Raw genomic sequence first — 27,618 nt, 5'->3', positions numbered from 1 at the left:
TCTAAAAAGGTGAAAAGTAATCACAGGCTACAAGCTCTCAAAATTTTGCCAACCACCACAGAACATCAAAGCACGATGCACAGGAACCCTTCCCATGCTTACAAACCAGATTCTGGAAAAAAAACCCACCCCAAACCAAAACCAACACCCAAAACTGAGGCGGGATACCCATCCCTTCTGGTCTACCCTGAATATCACAGCTGCTGGGCAGAAATACGTAGGAGGCTGGTTGGTCCCTCATTTAATGTGCATATTAATTCACAAGGCCTATCGCTCATTAACAAATTTCCAGTACTCAGAAGGAACAAGAAGCATAAGTATCTCCAAATATTTGTTGTTAGGACAGTTCATACTGAGTTAACATTTGAAAGGTTTAGTTCAAATACAAAGCTCAAACTCAATTGCGTAGGTAACAACTGGGGTGTGAGCATTCAGGAACCCTTCATGCTTACAGCCCAGACTCGGGGGGGGGGGGGGGGGGGGGGGGGGGAACACACCACACCCCAAAGCAAAACCAACAACCAAAACTGAAGTGGGATTAAAAAAAAAAAGAAATTAAAAGTACCACTTCTGCCCCTTGAAATGGGCAAGGCTTATCAGACTGCCCTAAGGAAAGGTGAAGACCTCAGACTGCATCCAAGACTCAAAAATGCTATCTTTTTTACATATATGTGTGTGTGTATATATATTTATCTTTTCATATACACATTTAGTAATTGAACTAGATCTCAGGACATACATACACACACATATATAAAAAGCTTTAAAGGAAAAGGCAAAACCACACTGCTGCTTCTAAAATTCAGTTTTCAAGAATGAAGATTTTACTATGACAGTGGCCATCCCCCCGCCACCCAAGCGCTGCTCTAGCACACCTGAGGTGCAAGGCACCTGCTCAAGCACAGCAGGGGGCTTCTGGTTTGGTTTTACTTACAGAAAAGCAGGAAAACAAATTAAAGTGGAGAGGAATTAACAAGATTTAGTCACGGAAAGGGCATCAGCTGGAGGTGCTGCTTTAGGGTCACACTAGGGAACACTGCCTGCCACTTACATCCAGTTCCCAGGTCACGGGTGGGAGAGCAACAGCGGGCGGGTGCTTCACTGAGCGAGTGACACCCGGCGCAGGCACCGCCGGGTCTGATGGCGCCCAGCTGCCGGATCTGTGCAGATCTACGCAGGGCACGAGCTACAGCAGCGGCAGTTCGTACGTTTAACAGACCTAGCGTTTTGCATTACAGGACTGCTGACATTCTCACAAGGAACAGCTCATGTATAGCGCTGTCAGTGGAGTCAGTTCATATAACCCTCTAATAAGAGCAAGAAAAAGAAAGCAATGGATAATTTTTTCATATATAACAATACCCTTGAAAACAAGCAACTATTACAAGTGCTCATCAATATTAAAATCACTTTTAAAGTCAGATCTCCCTGCAGCTGAGATTTAAGCGGTAATGTTTTCCTAAGGTGCCTTACAGCCTCGTGACGTTTTAAAAATTAAAGATTAAAAAAAATATACCTGTTTGTACTCTTGTTCAGAAAACAGTGCTAAGCATAGAATTTTCAAAAATTAGCCATCTGGAAGATTATGATGTTTGTAAGGGGCTTTTTGCCTCAACCTTGCCTTGAATCCTCTTCAAGCCCTACATTATTTACACTTCATTTATTCCCATAAGGATAAACGAATTTTTTTCCAATAGGTCTTTTTCAATATGGGCTACTTCCACAAAAGCCAAGTGCAAGCCAAAAAGCATTCCCAATAAGTTTAGAAAGTTTTCAGCTTTTCAGTAATCTAGAGCAAAAGCAAAATCATAGACACCCGTTTCTACCATCTGACTTGAGCTCAGCCTCTTTCCTTTAAATTTTGGGGTTTTTGTTTAATGTAAAAACAGTCAAATTCTATTCCCTGTTTCTGAAGGTCAGTCCAAATCCCAGAGCCTTGCTCAGTGTTTGTGCAGTTACTCAAAATACATCGATACACTGTTGGGGAGGAAATGTTTATCCCATTACTTCAGTGTTGCACTGAAAAACGGCAACATGACATGTTTCAGCCTGCCTTAATACAAGGACTGCCTGACTTTGTGCCATTACACAACCCTAAATAAATCTTCATTACAATTTGAAAACAAGATAATAAATTACTGCAAGTAAAGTGGACAGCCCTAAAAACCACAGGAAGGAAAATAAGGAGCCAGAAATATGGTTTTACTGGGTCACAATGTAATTAACGCACATGGGAACTATTCAGCAACGTTTTGTCCGGAGTGCATGAGCCTTCTTTGCAATTCCTCTCAGAGTGGCCGACACTGATCCCTGCCCCACCTACAGAGACCCTGGAGTCACCTAAAATTACCCGCGCGAAGGTTGGGCAGGTAAAGCAAAGGGATCGTATCCAAACTAAACGTCAGGAATTTCAGTTCTATTCTCCAACATCTTCAAGAGCTATTTTCTTTGTCCATGCCTTCAACCCTGACTCCTCAGGGGGCCGTATCTTCTGCTGATCAATACTTTCTCGAGATCTCTGCTGAAGTGCAACAAAAGTGAATTCAATAATTCCATTTTCCAAGGGAACTTCCATGCTTTTAATAGGCAGGCAGGGAAAAAAAAAACCCACTCTGCTCAGACCACCGACAGAGACTAAAAGTTTAAAACCAGCACACCAAGACGGTAAGTCCCAAAATGACACCTACACAGCCAGTGTGACACGGAAAGGAGAGAAACAAAGCCACCTTCGTTACCACAGCAGAAAAGAACCTTTGAGGAAGAGGGAAAACAGATTTCTTTACCACTTCCTTTAGTAATTCAGCATTGATAGATCTATGCTGCATCCTTTTGTCCTGTTAGTGGCAGAAGACAAACCAATTAAGCAGTCAAACTGCTTATAATCTTAATGAGATGAGAGTTTCCCAACTTTCCCAGCCTTCTGCAGATCATCTCTTAGTATCTATGATGGTAATTAATTGTACCAGTACATGCCCACCTCTGCAGGCACACACCACACTGCTATGAAGTATACCACTAGCATTTGGAAAATGATTTCAAGGAAAACTCTTTCCTCCTTTAAAATGTAACTGAAACCCGAGGAAGATACTAAGAGATCCAAAATTTCCTAGAAATCACCTATAACTGAAAGCAAAGAATAACCATTTTATATGACAAAACTATTCAGCTCAGTTGAGCACAACTTGGAGAGAGGTTTTATCACCGTAAGGTAATGGATTACATCAGATATGACCACCCCCCCCCAGACACTTTTCTAGAAATACTTTTAGGAAAAGACAAATAAGAAAACTAAAGACAGAGATGGTAACACTGACATTACAGAGAAGACTATTCCCCTGCTGATGTCACAGGCAGACATACACTGGTGATCCCTACAGTTCTGCGGGCACCCAAACACAGCCTTTCACAGCAGCCACCCCAAGGACCTCCCCTGCAGGGGTTGCTGCTGTAATATCTCTGCAAAAACACACTAGCAAAAGTTTCTGTAGCTCTCCAGTTACCATTTTTGCAGTATTTTTTCATGTCTTTGTCACTCATTTTAGACTTACGATGAACGGAACGGAAACAGACAAAGTTTGAATGTCAGGATGTGCCTGTAAATAACACTAAGGACACAGAGTTCACTATCACTGTTGAAACATCTCTGAAGTCACACCACGGCGTGACCACTGTTAAGTGCTCTACTTGCTGTACTCAGTCACTAAAGAAGCATTAAGTTATTAGTGTAATCTTGTTCTCAGTGTGCTGATTTTTAAGTTGTAACTTTTTCTGATGTACTGAAATACTACATGTAATGTAACAAAAACCCCAGCATCTTTGTCTCAGGAGAAAGAGTGCCAGTTTGCTGGCAGGGTCTCCCGGCCCCTAACTGCAACATCTTTCACAATGTTTTTTCTGTTTCAGCTCTGTTAACTTAGTAACGAAGCAGACTATGATACAGCCTGTAAGTCTATGTATAATCCATAGAAGACATATTACATTCTCATGCCTTAACAGAGGCAAAGTTCAAGCTGCAAAAATGTTAGATAGATTTTTCTAAAAAGAAGAAATGCAGAGATCCTCAAGTTTCTCTAAGGTGAAAAAGCAACTTTTTTTCTTCTACAGATAGCAGTTTGCATTCAGCTTAAGTTCTCACCCTGCCTACTGAGGCATTAGGGGGAAAAAAAGCATGCAAAAGCTGATGGCAGCTCGCCACCAATATACAGCATAACCTGGATCCGATGGAAACACTTTCTGAAATAAATCAGATTTTGTCCTTATGAAAACTGCAATGGAAATAAGATAACAGAAGTGATAAGCATCATTTAGCAGCAGCTTTTGGAAACATTCTGATGTGACTGTAAACACAGCCTCATAAGCTAAGCACTATAAGAGTATTTCCTTACACATTTTCTTGTCAATTTTGTTTACATACAGAAAAATTATGCAATAAATAATTATACAGTAAAGAGCTCCTAGCTGCTGCTAGAAAGACTTTCACTTTTTCTCGTCATACTCCATTTACCTGTCTTTCCATTAAAAACCGTCAGTTTTGAATTTTTCAGACCAAAAATGCAGGAGACGGCATCTACAAATCCAATGAAGTTCAAGGTATTATCTCCTTTGGGATTCTCCAGCAGCAACACACCATCTAAAACCAAAATTAAGAAATTAAAATGCAGTTTGGAAGCAATATCCAAGCTTCAAGGATCTTCTAATGATTTTTTCTAATTCCTTCCAGCGAGTTCCTAAACTAATTTAAAGCTGACAGCACTGCACTACCAGACATTTTAGTAAGAAAGAGGAAAAAACCCAAGGAAATGGACTCAAGAGTACTTCAGATTTAGAGTATGAAAGTTATACTTGTTTTTATTAACAAAGCAAATTTTTGTGTCACTGAACTATAATCCAGTATTATATTGATTAAAACCTGAAGGACTGTGTGCCCTCTGAGATGTTCACCAGCTACACAGTTACGTTCGTTATTATTCAGAAAGCAGCTTTGTAAGTGTTAAACGCGGCACGCTTACTTTGACACAAACTGTAGAATTTCCAGAGTGCGTTTAGTTTTCTCTCCTTTTAATACATAACTCAACCTTGCAATACCTTTAACATCACCACCGCGCTCAGCTTTTCATTGGACAACACGTGGTTCCGCTTTCAATAAACTTATGTTCAAGAATTATTTAAAGCTACTATTGGAAGGTAGTTTGCAGTATCTTTCAAACGAACTTATGACACCAAAATTCATCACATCATTTTCCAAACAGTCTTGTGACACCATCATTGACACATCAAACCTGGTACATTCCTACCTTGCTCTGTCCCATTAACACAAACTTTGAGGTTGACGTAGGCACAGGCTGGACCAATGCACTGATACAAACCACCTCTGACGAGTGTAATTTCCAGCTCTGATCCCTTCAGCTGAAGAAAGAGGAATATTATGATTATGTGAATATTGTTTTATTAAAGAAAGACAACAAAATATTTTCCTTAAACATTAAGATCTTTAACATAAATAACATTAAGTCATTAAAACACGACTAACAATAAAATAGCAACTTTGCCACTTCTTCCTTCAGAGACAGAGCGCTTCAAATAGGAATTTGTCTTTAATATATGTTAAAGATATAGCAGTAGTTAACACGTAGGAAAAACAGAGTGGAATAAACAGCCTGATTTTCACAAGTGATGAGCAGTGATGACAGTCTCCCAAAATATAATCCACAAGCGAATATACTTGAGAGGAACACTCTCCCAGAGGTAATTCAGAGCATCTGAAGGCAGGACCCTGCTCTCGGTCCCTGTCTGGAGAAGCCTTCACCTGTCCCCAGAGGCCACAGAGAACAACGAGGGGCAGCACTTGTCTCGATACCAAGTCAGCCTTCGTGAACATCCATCTCCCCATTAGCTATTAGCGAGTCAATTAAAACTTGAAGTGCTCCATCAAGAAATGGAACACGTACCCTCCTGTGCAAATGGGGGACAGGGTGAAGAGACTTGAGAACCTGTTGCTAGTCAGAGCCACACCTACTTTGTAGAGGCCTTAAACCACAGTTTTTAAGATTATGCTTTTTCCAAGCACTAGCTTTTTCCTGAATTAAGCACAGGCTGGAGTTACTCATGCGCCTACACCACTTTTCATGAGAATCACACTTTAAAAAGATCTCTTCATTACATGTTTTAATTAAACAAATACAATCCAGAAATCTCTTATATGAACAACTGGTACTAAGCAGCCACTTCAGCCAGTATTTCTGTAAGTTTAGAGGCCGCCAGTCAGGGTCACAGCCCAACGGATAACCAGACAGCCTGTGAAGTGCCATTCGTACTGAGCTCCTAGCAAAAAGTAGGGAAAGACACTTCAGGAGCAGCAAATCTCATTTTGTGTTTATCCATTCTACCAGCAATTAAAAATTCATTTTGCAGGTAGCTGCTTTTCTGTCCCAGTATTTTCTGAGCAACTGCTGGGTTTTTGTTGTCTCCCAGAGCAAGTCTTTGGGAGAAGAGTTCATAATAAGGCCTTGTACCAAAAATTGATCCAGGATAATTCCATAGAAATAAAGATCCTGAACATAATCAAAGTAGCTGCAGAGAAGACAGACTGCATCTGTCATATATTCAACACCATGCAGACTTCTCCTTTTAATAAATCCCGGAAATCTGGAGCAATGATCCTGTTGCAGTTGACTTACACACTCACACGTGGAATTACACACTTCATTCTCTTAACTTGCATCCGCTTTTATATCTGAATGTGTAACAGTTGCTAAAGTATTTTCCACATCAACACTGCTTACCAGCCCCCACCAACAGAAGACAGTGTATGCACAGTTCACTGGGAATTCACATCTTCAGAGCATCTGTGCTTGAAACTGCCAGCACAAAACGCAATACGGTTCTGCCCAAAGACAACCACCCACAGCCATGTCCGATGCAGCAAGCTACACATCCACTGCACACAGCTGCAGGTATCCCCGGCTCCACACAACGGGCCGAACTTCTACACTGAAAGGATTTCGAAGGGAGGGCTTCTTCATTTCAGATATTCTTATTCATTGCTCTTAACATGACAAGCTGGTTGCAGCAGAACACAGAGTACAGTCGAACACCTGCCCTGAGCAATCCAGCCCTGCAGTCCCAGGAACTGAGTCTTCCGAGGAAGCCTTGAGAGTTGCACTAAATTCTCAGCCACCTCTTTCTCCCTGCGACCTCTATTTTAAAATGTGACTGGCAATTCGGAGGCACATCGAGTCTGCAAACACAGCAACCGCCTCATGGGCGGAAGACAACCCACAAATGGACTCCGTAGGGAGGTACCTTGTAGCGACGGAGACTCCTTAAAGTAAAATTATAACAAACAACTCTGCATTTACTTACAAAATATTTCTTTGCCTCCGTTTACCATACATAAGCTGTATAGCTTCAGTACACAGAACTTGCAATAACTAACGGTTTTGTTTGAAACGACCTCCACAGCCCAGGTCCCAAGCGGCCAGGCAGGCGCTCGGCTGTGTTCCCGTGACAAGGCGACTGCACTTCTGTAACCTCAGTCATCAGCTGCAACAGCCACACAGCACTGCCTGTCATACCTGCTGTGTTTTCTGTTAATTTTTTTTAGGTTTTCCCAGTCTGAAATCTGACATTTGTGCAAATGCACAGCCTGACCCACAAACCCCCTACCCCTGGTTTACACACAAGCTCATCATTTCCGACACTCAGCGGATGTCTGCGTTTTGCCAACATCCAGACAGCAGCTATCAATTATATCTGCAATAACCAGAGGGCAAAATTTCATCTTTAGGTAGACAGCATTATTTAAAACTAATCCAATAGACTAATCTTTCAGCTTTCCACAATGTTATTCTTCGCTAGAATCTGCTAAATTAAGATTTAGAAAACAGAAAAATAATAGTGGGAGGGAACCTTACTTGTACAGGTAGGAAAGCTTTCATGGAAAGACACAGCGACCAACATTAAAGCTCATGCATCAGGCAGTTTCAGAGGTAGGCAACCAGACAAGTGTTTCCCAGCATTATGCAATTTTTTTTCCAGCTACTTTTGCATTCTAATTCAGATTTGATGTTGACTCAGCATCAAACTGTCCATCGGCAGTATCCAGTCTAGTAAGTACTTAGAAGAAATAGCAAAGTACTTTCACAGATTTCTCAACCACAATATTCTTCACTCTTATGTAGTGTTTTTCCCTGTTTGCCACTAAATTAAACTCATAGTTTTGAAAAAGGCCAAACAGAGCTTCATTTTAAATCTGTACAACTTTAGAAGTGTAATAAGTATAAAATATTTTCTTTACACATATTGTTATTAAGATGAATAAAATACACGCTATCCGTTCAGCTATACTCAAATGCCCAACCCATTCTCTAAATCAAATTTTAAGTTCAGGATATATCCTAAAGTTCCTGTCTTTCTGGTTTGGCATGACCTTTAGACTGAAGAATACTTCCTCTGCGATTCTGCTAGGAACGCCTTCTGTATATAGCAAGTCTGAATAAAACCATGGCAAAGGGTATCTCAAAGCATGTCAGAATAAACAAACAAAGAAAACAAAACAAATGGTTCAAAGCTGCTGCTGAAAGAATAAGCCATCTGCAAAACTGCATTGTTACAAAAGACTGAACTTAGCAACAAGGGGGAGAAAACACAAGCATCCTCAAACATTAATAACTGAAGCTGGTCTTAAGCCAAAAGGCAAAATTTAGCCTCGAAGGAGAACATTTCTAATACAAAAGCATATTAATTTAAAGAAATCAGAAGAACAGTATTTTTGCTGTCTAAACAATCCACTAATCCAAGTGCAAATAACTATGTGTATTAAGCTTACACAAACAACTACCTAGATACTTATTTTGGTACCCAAGCAGCTTCATTTTCAGAAATACTACACATACAGAACCCAACTATTTTATTTATTTTTAAACCAAAAACACTAATATGGAAATTTATAAATATAAAACAATCAATGTCCACTACATCCCACAAATAAATACTGACATACAATTTTTCTGTGATCTGAGCACTTTGTTCAGTTAAAAGCTGGTAACAAAATGAACTACGCAGTCAGTGCGTTTTCCTTCTTACTTGAGTTGTCTCCTGGATGAGAACTTCTTTTGAGGTAGGCACCGGGTAAGGCTTCAGGGCAGCCTTTATTGCTGCAAAAATGAAATCCGTGTGTTCCTTAATAACAGTATCCAGGTAGTCACCTTCTGGGTGTGATCTGTAGTACACTGTAATCTCATCTGTAGGAACCAGATTTCGCTGTAGGATTCACCAAATATACTATTAGTGACAGCAAGGTGACTTTTACATATACAAACTAAAAAAAAGGAATACTTGTTAAATAAAAAAAAAAAAAAAAAAAAGAAACTATCTTCGAAAGATATTTACCAGACATTTTCCACAAAAAGTTTAGAATAAAACAATTCTTTTGTCAGAAGGGCAAGAAAGAGGCTGGGAACACGGTGAGTTTTTCCTCAGGAGATCATGACCAAACAGTGTACCTTACTCCAAACGTCTCACTTCCACCTTCATTTGCCAACTCACCCCCACAGTGAGCTGAAAGCCTACCAAATACCAAATTTAGTGAAAAGTTTTTCTTGATGCACAAGAATTTTACTAGCATTTACGCATCCTGTTACTCTGAAATTAAGCAATTGTTTAATAAAGAGCTGAGGGTTTCATCGGTGACCTTTTAACACACAAGAGTCTCCAAGACATTTTGTACGGTTTTGGAAGGTGGTGATCAGGCTTTTAAGTTTTTACACTAGTTATGTCACACCTAACACACCAACTTGTACTTTGGGAAAAAAGCAAATAATTTGCATTGTACGCTTATTAAAGCTGAATTACAAAATTCTGCTTCAGTGAGAAAATGGCTTTGAGGAAAGAAATAGCAGCCCCAGCACCAGCACAACTTTGTTTCTAAAGCTGACTGAAAGTAATGACTGCCCTGCTGCCAGTGGTAGTTACTGTGGATCCAAACATGTGGGTTGTTATGTGCACACTTTCGTAACAGGAGTGGGCATGAAAGACTGACAGAATAAATGCCCATTAGCATCATGTTAATTATTAGGGAAGATTAAGTATTTTGATATTCATTTAAGTCAGAGTAAGTTATGGCCTTATGTAATTACAGAAGTAAATTTAAACCATCCAACAACTTGCGAGAGTGTTTTCTTCTCATGGCCACATTCCTTCCTGTTTCTATTTTTTTATTTTATACAGAAATAAAGCTACATGGGTTTATATATATATATACACACACACACACAAAAAAATATATAAAACCCTATTCTGGTACAAATTTGTCATTTTTCAGTCTTATACTGAAGGTTCATGAAGTCTTAACTGTACAGATACCTTTTCCTAAAAACACATCCCATGACAGTTTTCTCTACACGCCATTTAGAGCTCTTGCAAGATTTCTTCAGGCATAAGTCCGAAAAAGATACAAATTCTAGCACACTGCCACCAAGTTAGTCAAGTAGAAAAACCACACGTGTATCTTGGAACAACACATTCCACGTTTGTGACGTGTATGTGTGTGAGGGGATTGTTTTCTGGGTTTGTTGTTGTTCGGGGTTTTTTTTTCAAACTTCCAGGTTCTGAAAACTTTAGAATTCTTTGTACCAAGTTAAACATTACTTTATGTCCTCTCCAGATTGAAGGCTTTTTAGACTGTGACCATACTTTCGCAGCACAAAAGGGAGATAGTGATCCAGCTCTTTCTGGGTTAGCATTGTAGAGAGAAGGAAGTTATATTGGTTCAAAGTGCTTTAACATCAAGGTCAGGCAGCATCATTTGTATGTATGAGGAGAAAAATTTAGAGCAGAATCCTTGAGGTACAGGTATACAAATTTGTGCCTGAAATGCCACCTGCAATTTGCCAAGACACCAGTTTGTTCCTTTTCGCAGTCCTGGGCTCAGATGTGGGGGCTCTCACGGCCCGGCCGGTGTAACACACCCGAGCAGAGGTGGAACAGAACATAGTTCTTGGCCGGAGGCAGCACGGGCCTGAGCACCGCTCAGCGGGGACTGAACCCCTGCTGGGTGGCTGAAGGCAGAAAACAAGAAGGGCTCAGCAAAATCTAATTAGTTAATTCACTGTGGATGATATATAGCAAGCTCACCGTTCAACTCCAGCTACTTAACAATATGGGAATTCAAAACAAAAATAATGATTTGTAATCATTTATGTCCAAACAGAAAGCTATATATAAGGAGAAAATGATACAGGACTTCATGTTTAATTAAAAAGGTCAGTTTCTACTGCATATTGCCCCAAAATTGCTTAAAAGTTAATCAAAATGTCTTGTTCCAAACCACTGCTTCCTAACCTTTTTGCGAAGTTTCTGGATGCGATTAATCACTTCCCGGGCAACTCCTTCATCCACCATGGACTGGTCCGGGGTGACATCTAGCAGGACCAAAACCTGAGGTAATGCACAGAAGACAGCCGAGTGGGTGACACACACTGGAAACAAGCTAGCAGTAACTCAGTCAGAAGTGCAGGTGCATTGTTATAGAGCTCCTCACTTACAAAATATCATGTTTAATATTTCCAAAATTCAGAAGACCAGCTCCTGGCATTTGTTGAACTATCTGAACACACACACCCCCCCCAGCTTTCACCTCACCATTTTCATATTACTTCTAGAGGAACCCTTCCATTCCTCAAGAACAAAGAAGTAACCAATAAAATACCTGAGCATCAGAATGTGCCTCGAACTGGGCAGATCCTCCTACAACCTGATACATGAGGCGAAGATCTTCCCCATGGAGTTCATGGCCTTCCACAACAATGGTGCCTGCAGAATCACCAGATGAAGGGCATCTCTTACAACCACAGTAAAAAAAATTTCTATTCAAAAAGCTTTAAACAGGTATCAGGCTTCAAACACACAAAATGCGGTTTATTTGCAATACAGTTAACCAGCATTTAAGTAAGAAACACTGAACTATCGTCCCACATTCCGATTTTTCATACAAGAGCTTCTACAGGCAGAACTCACTCAAATGCAGCTGCTGCAACAACTGTGCGTACCATTCCAATGACAAGAAATAGAACTTCAAAAATAATCCAGAGACTCAACTAAATCAAAATTTACATTTAAGCAGTTAGCTGAACAGGTACAGCTGGAAAATTCACATCCACTTGTAAATCTGCAACTGAAGCAATGCTTTTAGAATAAAAATCATTGCACATTACTCGGCCCAAATCTGATTCAGTCCTACAAAACAGGTCACTGCTTCACCTCCGCCCTCCAGAGAAGGAGAACAGCGTAAGGTTAGTATACATGGCCACTGCTAATCTACAGTCAACAGAATAATAAAACCCCAACTTCCCTCCTATTCTCGTTAACATAATATTTAATAGGGAACAGGGATAACAACGGGGAAGTAGGCCTTAAGTCCTCCTAAGCCCACAGAAGGATACTTTTGCATCTGTTCCTGCAAATGCTTCATTAATAGACACAAATTAAGAGCAATTGGCTTTTTTTTTTTCTGATGAGCCAAAGGATTTTTGCCGGTTTTTTTGGTCAACATTGCCATCGTTAAGTGGCTTGTGCCACCACGCACCCGTCTCCTGGAACTCCTCCAGCTGCTCACTCCTCAGCTCTTTGATCGCAGCCATGACAGGCTTGAACGCCCCTTTCAGACGCTTCCCAAGCACCATGTGGTCTGGTTCTGCTCTCAGCCGGACTCCGTACTTATCTTTATTAGTAGATAGTGTCACTTGACGTACGTTAAGTTCCTACATAAATACACCAAGAGGAAAAAAAAAGCAGCTAAAGAATAGCTGTGGAAAGGGCACAAAACCAGGGGCCACAGTACGAGGGGGAAGTCATAAATCTCAAGCTGCAAATTTTTTATGTCGCTGTCTCTTATGAACCAAGTAATTTGCCAACACTGCAAGAGCAAATAAAGCCAAGCAAACTGAAACCATCCTTCAGCAGAAGACCCCATCCTCCTCCCTCAGCCTTTAGGTAGACATTTGTGCTATTAATAGACACCAGTCAGCTCAACTCAAATCAAATCCCTATTCAACGGCTTTTTTTATTTTACCGTTACAACTGCCTGAAGAGATAAAACTATTACCTTTGTGTGCAATGGCATTAGAAAATGGTCTGACAAAATTCAGGAAGAAAAATTTTGCTGAAATAGTCTTTTCAGTATGCATTTAACCATAAATCTGTAACTGACGATTTTATGGTTTAGGCTTTACAAATGCTACTGCCTCATTTTGTCTCTTTCCTTATCTGCTTCTTCTAGGTACTGACTGTACAGAAGACCCCTTGGCTCAGACGAAGCTCTGTCTGCGCTCTGCAGCACAAGATCAGTGCGCTGGAGTAGCCAAAAAACCTTATAAAACATGCATGAAGTTCAGGAGGGGCCAGAGATCAAGGATGTTGCTTTGCCTTGGGCGTGCCCACGTTTTACAAGTAATGCACGCTGCTTTTGTCCCCGTATGTGAAGGGCAACAGAGTGGTGCTGTGGAAAGTTTTACAGAACAAGAGATTTAAGGACAGTGCTAGAACTCCTTGGGAAGAATGCTGAAGAGGGATACAATTGATTGAGATTTGAAAAATTATGAAAGAGGTGGATAAGGAACGTACAACTGTTATTTGCCAAGTCCCCAAACAACCCCTTGAGTAAGGGACCAGGCAGCGGAAACAGCAGGAGACTGATTTAAGAGAGATCGACATACAGGTAGTTAACCCTTTGAACTCGATGCCACAAGAGGAGGTAAGCAGGAGCGTACCTCCAGCTTCAGAAAGGAGTTAAGCTCGTAGCAGTAGGCACATGAGCAGAGGTTAAAGGGAACAGGCAGGCCCGTGCCCTCGAGCATCTTTAATCCAGTAGCTGCAGATGGCGAATACAACAGCAACCTACTGCGAGAAGCAGCCTGGCGCTCCTGCTTTCTCTGCACGGACCGTGCCACTGCAGGAGACAGCACCATGTGCTAGGTCAGCCACAGGCCTAAATCACTAAGTCATTTCTTACATTCTCAATTACAAATGTTTTCCTTATCACATAAGCACATTAAAAACCACCATTAAAACCCCCACAAAGCTTACTGCATACCCTGATGACCGTACAATGATAATACACGGCAAACCTCTCCGCTCTACACTTGATTGTGTCCAATGAACAAATGGCATTACAAATGTTACTAATGACAAGAAAAAATGTCTCGGTATACCTACTGTAAATAAAAGCACTGTAGCCTAGCGCTATTTTGTGTCTTCAGAAGAGCTGGGTTTTTCCCTGCTTTGTAAAGCCAAGAAAGAAACACAAAGCAGGACTTGAGACCTGAACTTGCCGTTTCGCAGAGTCTCCCGCTCTATTCTTCATGTAACGTACCAGGGACGGTCCTTGGAAAGCTCTAACTGCCAACAGGCAACTCTTCTACAGGTACAAAGTGCATGTATCTGGAACACATGTCACTAATTCGGCAGGTTTTGTCCATCAGGCTGCCCAACACTTCAAGCATTTTGCATTTAAATCTCCACTAGAAAGCTGTTAAGAGTTCACATCAACATGATCCAGAATCACCAAATGCATTTGGCAAGCAAGCTGCTCTGAGTCGTTTAGGAAGCAGAAGTAAATGGTAGCGTCAGCATGACAGGACTAGCAAGTAGCCAAACATTTAGATTGAGAAATAATGCCTAAATACAGCCTCTGAGCCACAGTAATTCCCTAGGAAGTCCTAGTGACACGAGTAGCCAAGAACACAACTGCATCTCATTTTTTTTTAATACATCTTTTAGGAAATTTAATGAAAATCATGTAGTATAGAAATTTGGTTTTAATAGGGTGCTGCTAGAAATGAGCCCACACGTAGTAAATGACAACCTCATGGGTAAAGAAGAAATAATAACCCAAAAAACAGCACAAACTGAAAGATGACTTTGGGCCTGATTAGATAAATTACATAAAAGCCAGCTCCATCTGGACAAGTTTTCTATACTAATCAGATTAGGAAACCATTCTTCTGTATACATTATCAGTTAAAAAAACCACAATGACTCTTCAAAAAACAAGTCTGTATCTTAGGCCTGCTTATATCTGCCTCGAGGTAGTGGTCTGACCTGAAGTAGTTCTGAATTTTACCTCCCCAATCAGCTCCTTCACACATCTTTCAAGCCTCTCGCACACAAACTAAGGCAAACCAGCCCTTCCCGTCCCCAGCTGGAAGACCCGTACATCCAGATGTTCCCACCTACAGGGCCTGTCGCTGGTGCCATGTGCCAGACACGACCAGACCGACCGCCAGCGCCGTTGTGCCCGACTCTCAGAACAGAGAAAGAGAAATGCCAGTGCTGCGCTTCAGCGGGGCTGGGCTCTGAGAACATCCTAACACGGAAAATAAATATTGATTACGTAATACTGTAGGAAAAAAAACAGCGATGGACCACCCGCTGCCACGGGTCACCTGTCAGTTCATTCAGCCCATTCCCGGCTCAGTCTGCCACGTCACGCGAACACCGTCCGTGCCATGGAACACCGGCAGACCTCGGACGTGATGAAGAAGTCAAGTTTTCTCTGGTTTATTACAGCCATACTTAGGGGTGGGGGTTGAAGGGTAGATGCAAATAAGATCCTGGTTGTGCACAGAGTAAAATTTACTCTGATAGAACTTATCACTGGGAGTAGACAGGAAGAGAAGTTCTGAACTGGGCTTGTAAAAGGCCTCAAATACTAATGAATAAAATGCAAATGCGTTCAGTTGCTAAAAGTCTTCTGGATTTATTTCATTTTGTGAGCTAGGCTATTTTTGCATAACAACTCTATACTCTGGACAGTTCTAACATCAGAATCCATTTATTAAAATGATTTGCTATGTTCTGATGCGGAGAGAGTAAGACCACAGATCAAGGACGACGGCTACTTCTGAAAAGGCGATGAATGAAATTTTCCAAGTATTGCCAAGCGTATTTTTCAAACTTTAGCCAGCAACTGCATGAAATTAAATGGTGTCTTTTTTCTTACAACTTACCTCTGGCACCTGCAAATTTACTAGAAACACACTTCTGGCAGCAACTAAAGGTTCTAAAGCTCTGAAGATGTAGGAAGTTGAACAAAGCTGCAAACACAGCCCGAGTGATACTACCCAGTCTGCCTGTATCCACTGACCTCTTCAGCTCCGAACCACCCTAGTAAACAACTAGATTGATTGCTATGTAATACACTGAAACACACACTAAGCTTCAGCATCAGCTTGTTGAATTTTAAGATACATAATAAAAATATAACAGACAATATTTTCTATTTGTGCTTCCATAAAAATATTTGAGTTTGCTGTAACTCATCTCCCTGTAAGACACACCTTAACTTTGTCTGCAGTAGCAAATGAATAGAGATTATAACATACCTATGCACAATCTGATTGTGTAATAATTTATCAAATTGTTAAGTTCCTTTATTACCTTTTGCTGATGTAGAAGCTGACAGCAAATTTTGTCATCTATCTTTTTGGAAATAATTTAATCTCCCTTAAAATTGGATTATGTAAAGTCCACAAATCCAGTTTTCAGATCAAGAAAGTGTGATAAGACATTAACCTAAATTTCACAGCATTCGGCCATTGAAAAGATCCAGGTATTGAAACGATTAACAGTAATAGCAATCCTGAATTGAAGCATCGTAACTGGCAAATCTAAGAGAAATAACCAATTAGTTAACATGACTGAAAAGCCTTACAATCCAACTTACAAATCAACTAAGATTTTTTAAAGTTCTCTTAGTGCTCAATTCTTAGGAATCTGAAGTCCCACAGTAACTAAAAGCAAGAAGCATACAACACTGATGTAGAAGTCCCATGCACTGGGCCATGACCATGCTTAAGCTGCCCCCAGCAAAGGTTTTAGAAGCCTTCCTCAGATGTATATTTAGGACTGGGAAAAAGGATGGAGTAGTATATAATTAAATAAGGGAGGTCCTCCACCGCTTCGGTCACCTCTCGAATTCTTTGACTGACATGGCTGTTCTCACCAGCACAAGTGAGGTGGGTTGATCTTGCTCGGGCAGATGCAGGTTTTTGTTCCCTTTGTCAAGGCAAAGCAGCTGTGTTGACAACGACAACTTGAATTAATAAAGTTCCGATACATTTTAAGCATGTGACTAGATCTTCTGTTACAGAACCCTCTGAAGACACCTTATCAAATGGAAGAAAGAATCCTTACCCTACCAAGGATAGGCAAAGGGAAAAAAAATCCTTTGATAGTGAACTGCCAGCGGTTACTATAATAGAAAAAGAACTTCAGTCTCCCTTATCTGTAAAGACCTGTTTCACTGGCTTTAGAAAAAGCAAGAGACTACAAACACTTAAGGGAAAAAAAAAAGTCTATTAAATTGAAAGCATCATAACGTCATGCTTCATGTAATACCAGCATGTGTTAATAAAGCCATTGGAAATGATTCTGTCACGAACATACATAAACTGATCTAGGAAATGACAGATTCTGACAAATGAAAGATGATGGGAAGGTCAAAGGTCAATTATTAGTAGAAATACATTTTATTTAATAATCCAGAGACCATTAAAGAGAAACACAACCTAAAGACACATCCCTAAACCCACCAGTCCTTTATTATATTAGCACTTTAGAAGTGCAGAGGTCCTAAGGTGACACAGCATGGAAAGCATTTCCTGAAGACAGAAATAGGGCAGCAAGTTCCTCTGCAGTGTCAGAGCCAAAGCTTCAGTGCCGGGGGTGGAGCTGAAGGAAAGGAGCCACCCTGAACTGCGGAGCATCCCTACACTTCCCACCTGATCACTACTTGAACACGTAGCAGCTGCACGCTAATATGACAGTAGCTGGAAAGTATGCTGGGGGTAGACCAGGCAGAATGAAGTTGCAGCACTAATCTGTTCTTAGCATATATGATACAAGCACCTAAAATACAGGAAGGGAGCAGACTTCAGAGGAAAATGAAAAGTATGTTCTATGGCTCACCTCTCCAGATGCGGAATTATCAGGGGAGGGAAGGAAAGGAAGTCTTTCATAAACGGTTCAGATGTACAACTGCATTGCTGTTCAATTGGGTTTTTTTCTTCTAGTTTTTGCTCATTTAAAGAGAGATTGTTTCAAACAGGAAGATTTGAGAGGGCAAGACATGAGATAGCTAAGCTTGCACTGCACAGGCAATCAGAAATTGTATTAACACTTGTACATGAAATCTCTTGTAACAGTTAAGCTGCTGATATTTTGAGGGAGTGGTTAGTTTTTGTACTACATGGTACTTAACTTCCCTAACAAGGACCTTGCACTGAGGCTAGCATCCCTTCCTCAAACATTTTTATCAGGAGGCCTTGAAGGGCAAAGCCCATCTGAACAATTACCTCAGCGGTTTTGTTTTGCAAGACCACTCCTTCAGTTCTCATCCGAGAGAAAAGCTGGCATGTATTCTGCCCCACTGCGTTAAGAGCCACACACAAATGCGATGAGACTGCATAAGGGAAAGACTGAACTGACAAATAATACACCGAAATTATTGTCACAAAGTAATCCCCAATTTATATTCAAGTCTAATGCATGCATTCTGCCCAACATCAACATCAAATCAGCTCCTTTAGGAGTCTGCTTTCTTAGCAAAGAGCTGCTGTTCAAAATGCAATTCTTTCCTCCCCAGAACACACACAGTTACAAAGACGAAGTCTTGGCTTATCTCCCCGAGGAACAGAATGAAACATCTGGGTGAAGAGTGATCATCTCTATCGATGAGCGACTACTGCAGGAAGAAATTCAGACTGCTCAGAAAGAACAGCATTGCTAAACCAGTCTGCCCCCTTCCCTCGCTGCCTTCCAGAGCGGTTCTGAAAGGCCTCCAGTCCTACAACGGGGATGATATTACTCTTAACTCCCCATTCAGAGAAGCAATTATAAAGCCCCTAGGCTCTAATGCTGAGAAGTTACACACAGTATAGCTCATATCAAATGCACGATCATGACAGATCTACTGTTCGAGAACCACTGGTTTGCAAGATATTTTGAAGGCCCCAACCCCTAGAAAAAAGTCCAAAGACATACTGGTGTAGAGGCTTCCCCCCCTGCTTTTCTTCTTGGATAAAAAGACTGCAGCTCATTGGAATTCAGCACTGTAGCTGAAATACTCTTCCTTCTCACTATTTCCTCTGATTTCTCTTGTGCATCATAGATGTGAAAGAAGATGCACATGAAGTCTATTTGTAATAAAATTTAATAGAACATAAAGACTAAAAAAAGCCTGCTCTACTAACAGATTTTTAAGCAATCAAGCTTTTTTTTAAGCTTTGTGCTTTCACTACAACTTCTGAAATGCAGTATGGAAGTTATTTATAGGCTTATACTATAAACAAAAATAAAGTTTATTTGCAAACAAACTCCTTTTTCATTCCACTTCTTAAAATACTATGGATTTTTACATGACTGACTAAAAGCAGAAAGTGCAGCCCGTTTCAGGACGTTAAGCTCAAAAAACCAAGAAGAGTTACTTTTCTTTTGAATGATAGAGTCTTTATCCAAATATTTATAAGTAGGGCAGGCTGCATTTCTCTAATGGACATACACTAAAGGAGTAATGCAGTGGCATATGGGAGCAGATGAGTGTAAGAAATTGTACAGCCTAACATCTCGGTTATTTGACATTTTATTTCCTAAACACCACCCTACAAAAATCTTGACTGATCCCCTATTCTCCCTCACATGGAACTCCTTCTCTCCATCAACCCTTCTACTTACTGTCAAACTGATTTTTATGTCCTTTAACTGAAGGAGATCACAAATTTTGCAATCCATCTCTGACAACATGTAGCTGACTAAAGTCTTATTTTAATTTAGAAAACATTTTTTTCTTTTCACTGATCAAGAAAATCAACATTTCTATTGGCCTCTTAGCCCTTTGTGATCAGTTTGAGTAATTCAAATTTCTCAAGACTACAGCTAAGGATCATCACCCATTTACCTTTATATCTGTACACAGTACTCACTGATACCTGCTTTCATTACAATTTTCTTTTAAATTAATTTTACCTAGTGAGTTATTAATATCATCAACAGGGAAGGTTGCAGTTTTGTTTATTTAGGTAACTGACACACACAATCCATTTAAGCATCACGTTCATGATGTTCTTACCTCAAGTACGTATTTCTCTAAAGATCTGACATTTTCCAGAGCCTCTGGATCCTGATGGATAACAACTACTTCTTTCAAAGGATACTGGGGAGAAGAGAAAAAAAAAAAAAAAAAAGACAGAAACTTTTGTTCTTCCAACTGAAAATAAAGAACTTCAACAATAAATTACTTCAAATGATAAATAATAATTTCTGAACTCTGTATGTTATTCCAAAACAATTATTAAGTCTTCCAAGGCTCATCCCAGAGTTACAAAGCTATTGCACATTCCCAAGGTATTGTTAAGAGACGTTAAGAGTTCTAACCTTGACCGGAATGGTTTTTCTGTCTCTGATTACTCGTCCAAGCTCAATAACAGACTGCAAACAAGAAACGGCATTTTCAATTTTTTTGTCGATGAGATCCTCCCTAGATTAAAAAGGAAATATTACATTGCTTCATTTTCAGTGTACCCGAGTCGACTGAAAGCATTTTACCCTCTTCTCAGAAATTTCCTGCAAAGACTTAGTTATGCCCTGTTTGGGGCAGTTTGAAAAATTAACGAACAGTTTCATTCTTCTCTCTTCATAAAGAGGATGATGAGAAAATAACTTGCTTAAAATAAAAACACCACCAGAGCTATTTTTAAATCTTCTTTTGTTAGCACCTCTCAAAAGATGGAGATGATAAGAGTCATACTACATACTCTATTAATATCCAATAAAAAGATTTACATTAATAGTATCATAGGATGATGCAAAAGGGTATTATAAATAGGATACTTATAATGACAATGAAATACCTATAATGCAACCAACCCACTGGATCTCAATTTATAATCTTTTTCAGAAATTCTAAATATTGTAGCTTGATGCTTTAGACAGTCTTGTCATCTTTCCTGGCTTCATCATTTTTCCCAACTTCATCATTTTAACACCTTCCATTTTGAGGCAAGGCAGGGCTTGGGGTTTGGGTATTTTTTTGCCCTTTGGGGGGAGTTGGGCTGTTTGGGGTTGGTGGTGGTTTGTGGTTTTTTTTGAGTAAGCTGACATTCAGATCTTGTTTCAAATGTACTAGCAGCCAACAGTTCCAAGAATGTGGTTTTCTTGATTACTTGAGTTGCTGCATCAATTGAGCAGCTCCTTTAAAACCACACAAGTGTCATATCAATACCAGAGCCACTGGTTCAAAGGACAGTTGTGAATAAAATTAATGAAGGTGATGAAGGTGCCTGCTGTAATATAAGTAGTGAAAGTCCTGGGATGAAAACCATGCATAAAAAATGGATCATCCACAAAAAGAGAACAGGTAGAGCAAAACCTACAACTGAAATATCCCCATCTTCTGCATCAGGGCTTTGATTAGGATGTTACTATCTATTTTGAAGCTTCTGTTCTTCCAAAAGCCAGTTTTTCAAGACGCCCTTCCACAAACCAGGGAAGTGTGTAAATTGCGAGACAGGAGATGTTGCTCCCAGAAAGATTCATGTAGTACAGCGTGGCAGTATGTCAGTATTACTTGCCATTACTTAACCATGTTGTGGAGCCACAAAATGAGAACAGCTTTCAAAGGCTGCATGCACATCCACAAAATTCCATGCAACCAATCTGTTCAGACATTAAGTGACCAAGTAATACCTCAGTGGGTTTGTAACACAGGTTTTGAGTCAAGTTCAGCTGTGAAACTGGCCAAGTCCCTTAGCTTTAGCTGTGCACACCAACAATATTGTTAAAGTAGTATTTTCTGTAACTGCATCAAAAAAGTCTCATCGTTAACTCACAATATTACCCTTATGCAGTCATCAGGAAACTAAGAAAAATGCAGTGATGTGCTTAGCAACCCAGGGTGAAACTCTAAAACTTCAACAATTTAGCTCTGAAAACATGCCTTTTTATCTGACAAAGGGAACAACTGAAACATAGGGGATCCAGTAAATTACACAAACTACTAACAGACAAAAATCCAAAGAAAGTACAAGACAAAAAGGAAAGGTGTGCAAGCCGCTCAAATACAACCGATGTTCACATGACGCAGCAGCAAGTCAGCTAGCACTACCAGGAATAAAAAAGTGACTAAGCCACTTTTAAATACTCAGGCTAAGCCCATGCCTTAACTGAGTTCATGCAACTAGTTGCCTATCCTTCCATTACTCCATTCTACAGGAGCTCAAAAGCACCTCTGATAGCTCACCGATGAGGTTTGCGTTCTTTGATTACATATTCTTTATAGCACTTTCCCAGGAAACAGAAAATCAGCACTATCATTATGTCAATCTCAAACTCCCTGCTGCAGTAACTGTCACTATTACAGCTATCAGAAAGAACATACAACTTCCTCAAAGGATAGAGTATCCAGAAAAGAAACACCATTACTAGAAAGTTTAAAGTTTTCAATGAACATGTAAAGTATCAAGGGCAGCTCCCTTGTCCTTGGGGGGTTTGCAGCTGAGCTGCAATGCGCAAGGGAAGCGTGCTGCTCCTGCGCTCTTCAGCTGACAGCAGGCTGCCACGCAGGCACTAACTTAATCCACTAACGGAGCACCGAGGCACCAGTGAGCAACCAATTACTGTAACACTAGTGTCTCCCTAGTCCAGATAAAAAAAAAACAACCAAACACCCAAAAAAGCAAACACACACACCCCCCAAAACCCAACCCAACCCAAAACAGCTGCAGCTGTCGCGTTGTACCTGTGCTGAGTTGATACTATAGATAAGCTTGGGCATGCGTCCAGTACAACCATCGTGGAGCCAAACCCTTTTGAGACACACTGGCACTTACAAAAAATCCTCACCCATCAGCATCCAAAGAAATGATCTGTTTGGAAAACTCTCTCACACGATGGATCTATCCTCTTACAAGGAAGTGGAAATCTCTGGACAATGGTCTGAGTTCTTGATCGGAAGCCAGAAGAACTCACTCTGCTGGCTCTCTCTGTGGTCCACACAAAACAGTAATTCCAATCCATATGGGATCTGGCATCAGCAGTCACTAAGAAAGGCCTAGAGGCGGGGGGACGCATATGTTCTTGCAAATGCAGGGCCCACAAGGAAGTTTTATGAGCCTTTTGGGCCCTTCATAGGCAGGCATTGTAGCTTCCAGTCAGCACACGTTTTTAAGAGTAAGAGGATATTCCCTGCCCAACATAAGAAGAAAGCACTGTGAGTTGGGAACATACATTCCTCCGAATTGTTTTCTTCCCATCTACAATCCTTTAACCTACCACAAGCCTACTGCCTAAACGTGGAGGGAAAACAAAATTTCCAGCCAACATTGAGTGGGGTGTGAAATGTACCGCTAATGAAATGTTCTCCTACAGCAAAGAGACTAACATTAAACCAGAGCTTAATCAAAACCTCAACATTTTTTGCTTATAGAAAAAAATGTGTTAACTATCATCCTAAAATCCTTCCTGAGGCAAAAGACTATTCATATTATTAAAGCAGCTTGTTTTAAAACAGTTTTAAACACAAGTAAGCAAAGGAGCACTGTGCTGTGAAAAGCAAAAAAAAAAAAAAAAAAAACACCAAAAAAAACCCAAAAAACCCACCAAAAAACCACAACAAACAAAAAACCCACCAAAAAACCCACCAAAAAACCACAACAAACAAAAAACCCACCAAAGCAAACCCCCATTTTGCCACATCACAGCCATCTCACCTCACTTGGGGAAGCATGAGGTAGTGGATGCTCTCAGTATTCTTTTCCTGAACCGAGGCTGGATCAATAAGTGTTTTCAGATTCTGGTACATCAGCTCAGTGATAAATGGAGTATATGGTGCCTGTAATGTTGCATTCAATCATCATCTTTTCTTTATTGTTTGTGCATTAGGAATCACTAATACTTATGAATCACATAAGGACAGTTCAGCAAAACCAATGCTTACACAGTGTCTTGAATGCAGAACCGTGATGTTACTCAAAACACAGACTGAAATTAATGACAACTTTGCTACTACTAATTCACCTCCTTCCTAGTATTTACATGTTACTTCTGGGCATCAGATAAGAAAATCATAATGCCTCTTTATCACAGTCAAGTGATACTCACCTTCTTTATAGTACCATGGGGCAGATAAAAGGTGGGGTGGAAAATGAACTGTGCTACACAAATCAGTAACAACCTGGGGTTTCTCCCTGTGTATTCAGTCTCTGTACCCACGGTTTCTATGGTCAACTTAGACACAAAGATGCATGTTTTTAGATTAACTACATTTAAAATGTCAAATAGTTTTAGTAATATCAATTATAGTAGGCTGTAATTCCCTTACCATAAGTCTGCACATGGAGAACAAGACACTAAACAAGGTTTCCAAGGCCATAATGCAGTCTTCAGTCCCATTCTCACCCTATTTGAGGAATCCACCAAGAAAAAAAAAACACACACACACATCTGCAATTTCAGGATCAGTAACTGCACTTCAATAAACTCCAAAAATTTCCCAGGTTAAGGCAACAAACTGGTTTCCCAAACTGAATTAATTTTGCTCAACCCCATCCAGTGAGAGAAACAGAATTACTGAACAATTTGTTTGGTTCTCCCCATAAAGCAAAGAGGAAGAAAAAAATGTTAACTTTTCATTCCCATTATCAGATACGAACTGATATAATTTAAAATGCAGCATAAAGATTGTGTGTAACACCACGAAGCAGTAAATTAGCATTGACCGCTGGGGTTTTGTTTACCGTACAAGACTGCAGAAGTCGATACCTACCTTCAGTCTCCTGCGATTCATTCTAACGTACCAATTGGTCAGAACATCAACGAACTTCACTAATCGAGGGACCACAGTGTACAGCCTGTAAGCTAGAAGGAAAGTGTTTACACTAGTTAGTACCTGCCTACTGCATCAAGCTTCTCATTTCAAGAAACACAGTATCATTTGTAGCTCTGGTTTTAAACATAAAACTGGAGCAGAAGCACATACATTAGTAAGCTCAAAAAAGTGACTAGACATACTATTATGTTAAAACCATATTGTGAAATTGTACATCATCAATTCTCATGCTTCAAGACAAACACATCTACCACCAAACTGCTTCCCTAATCCTACACAAACACGCATTATGGAAGCCTTATGCTTTTATCTGACTTGTAAAGAGGACAGTGGATAAGAGACTATTAATCGCAAAGGATTTCGCAAATCCTAGATTTGCACATGCTGTAAATACAGCCAAGTCACTAGAAGTTTAACAGAAATTATTGTAGAATCATACAATAAAATTTTATCAATGACTGCCAACATTTCCTTTTTTCTTAGCCACTTTTAAAATGAGACACCTACTTTCAATCAGTTCTCCTGAAAAAGATAATAAAAATTTGCAATTAAGTAACACAGGAGGCTAAAAGAATGTAAAGTAACAGCAAGCCTGATGAGGTAAGATAAATATAGCTGTATTTCAAGTTCTGTGTAACTTAAAAGCATGGAGGACTGCCAATGCAAAAAAGGAGGTCACCACAAGCATCACTATGCAACCAGGAAAAATTTCAGTTGTTTGTCAGAGAACTGGTGGGGTGGGGAGGGAACTTAAACAGGACTTGGTTTTCTAAGGAAAACCTTGTATACAACTTCCTTAAAAGCAAAAAGCTTTTTGATCTCTATGCTAAAACAGTTTCATTAATCAAGCAGCTACTGAATAAAAAGGATCTTTGCTTTAAAGCTCCACTACGGCTTTCACTGCATTTTCTAAAACAGAAGTGTTTTTAAAGGCAGAGTACTGGTATTTAAAGCTAAAAAGGAAGAGCTCAGAAGATTCAGGCCATGGTGAGGAAGACCTTATTTACATGGGAATTTGTATTCCTAAAAAATCCCCAGGGCACTTCTAGCTATGCATTATCTAGTTAGGAGACTGGTTAAAAACAAAAAACTCCAAAAATCCACCCTTCAGGATAGTAGATGTTTAACAAGAGTTTCAAGTTAGCCTGGAAACAGGCATTTCTCTCCTCAACAGCTCTAATGCCAGTTCATTAACCAAATTGTGAAATCTTACTTTTTCATGACTCAAGAAAAAGGCATGCATGGGCATGAACACGTGCGCACACACACACACACACAGAGGCTTCTTTCCATTTCAGTCCTCAGAAGAAAAGTTGTTTTGTAAAATAATTGCTTCTATTGGGCACTTAAACAGTAAGCCTTGTTAGGCTTTTTTTTTTCCCTACTTAAAAGCATTTTAATCCCCCTTAAAACACAAAGCATTGTTTGCCCTACTGCCTTCCACAATACCTTCCCAATATCTTACTACTTGCCCAATTTGTCAAAGGGCCCAAATACCAGAATTTTTCATCATAAAATATGAGGTTTAGTGGGGAAACTATACCACTATTCCATAGGAAATAACTGATTTGCGTAAGTGTTGTTATCAAAGTAAACTAAGCTGGCCACACCAGCGGCTGCTGCAGCGGTTACACTCAGTGCTCCTGAAGGCACCACGTCTGCAGCTCCGGCTTGGGGCACACGTTAAACCACGGACAACACACAACAGCAACAACCCTCTTACACACACACACGCATGGTGTCATGTCATGGCAATACTTTTGCCAGTTTGCCATGAATAACTGAAACGATGCTGCCTTCCGACAGGTAGCGTCTCCTTTCCTCCGAACGGTTATGTTCTAGGAAGCCAGCAGCTCTCCACCAAGCCAGGGCTAGCACAGGATTGCTAAACCTTCCCGACGTCTTTCCTGGGCTCTCCAAAGCATCCCAAAGCTGGAGTACGCATGGAGGTTATGTTCCCCGCCACCACCCTCAGTCTATTCAAGTGAGGTCAATACCGAAGTGGCAGGGACTCTGTTACGGCTGAAATACTGCTGGCTACTCAAGCCACCAGTAGAAACTGGGGCAGAATTAACATCACTTTCACTTCACAGAAACATTTTTCTAGAGGCCAGTGATCAGTGTCAAATGCAGCTCCATGACAGAACATGCTTGGGCAGAACCTAAGCTCATCGCACCATGTTTCTGGTCAGCGGTGTCCCCTTGCCATTCTGCACCAAGCCCGGACGTCCTCACACAGGATCACGCGCACAGCAGCAGGACCAGCCGTTGGCACCGACCGCACCATTTCTTTGGCAGATGGTGCCCAAATGCCACCTCAGCACCACTGCCTCAGCTACGTTCCACACACAGCAGAGACACGGGGGGCTTCATACATCCTGTGGTAACAGAGCTGTACGGCACTAGCTGGCAAATGCAATCAGTTGTATTTGCTCACATCATGCCACCTCCACAACAGCTTCTGTATTTATTATTTTTTCATTATTATTATTTTGGGTTCTAAAATGAGGCTTGTATTGTGTATTTATCTCCTTTAACATCTGAGGTTATCAGTCACCATTATAATCTTCCCTTGCCTCTTCCTGACTTTTTTCCCAATTCAAGTCATATGAAGTAGAAAACTTTTTAAAAAAATCCAAACAAGTTTTTTTTAAAAAAAAAAATTTGCACATGAGCATCATGTTGCAGTACACATTTACTGCGTCTCATTATCATCTGACTGAATTCAGAGTTTATGCAGA

At 40.4% G+C, this 27,618-nt stretch overlaps 1 protein-coding gene across 1 annotated transcript in view; it reads right to left on the bottom strand.

Moving 5' to 3' along the window:
* Positions 1-27,618, bottom strand: part of IARS1 (isoleucyl-tRNA synthetase 1) — a 108,151-nt gene that overhangs the window by 8,649 nt on the left and 71,884 nt on the right. Inside the window, exons 20-30 of the mRNA XM_080385403.1 lie at positions 24,815-24,906; positions 24,371-24,448; positions 23,760-23,881; positions 20,428-20,530; positions 20,123-20,206; positions 12,584-12,758; positions 11,708-11,811; positions 11,341-11,436; positions 9,085-9,261; positions 5,295-5,406; positions 4,505-4,630 (exon numbers count right to left, since the gene is read on the bottom strand). Of these exons, the coding sequence (XP_080241529.1) occupies positions 4,505-4,630; positions 5,295-5,406; positions 9,085-9,261; positions 11,341-11,436; positions 11,708-11,811; positions 12,584-12,758; positions 20,123-20,206; positions 20,428-20,530; positions 23,760-23,881; positions 24,371-24,448; positions 24,815-24,906 (1,269 nt within the window). The remainder of the gene's footprint in view (positions 1-4,504; positions 4,631-5,294; positions 5,407-9,084; positions 9,262-11,340; positions 11,437-11,707; positions 11,812-12,583; positions 12,759-20,122; positions 20,207-20,427; positions 20,531-23,759; positions 23,882-24,370; positions 24,449-24,814; positions 24,907-27,618) is intronic.

Source organism: Falco punctatus, assembly GCF_963210335.1.
Source record: "Falco punctatus genome assembly, chromosome: 4".
NCBI classification, from domain to species: Eukaryota; Metazoa; Chordata; class Aves; order Falconiformes; family Falconidae; genus Falco; species Falco punctatus.
This window is presented reverse-complemented; position numbering and strand designations above follow the sequence as displayed.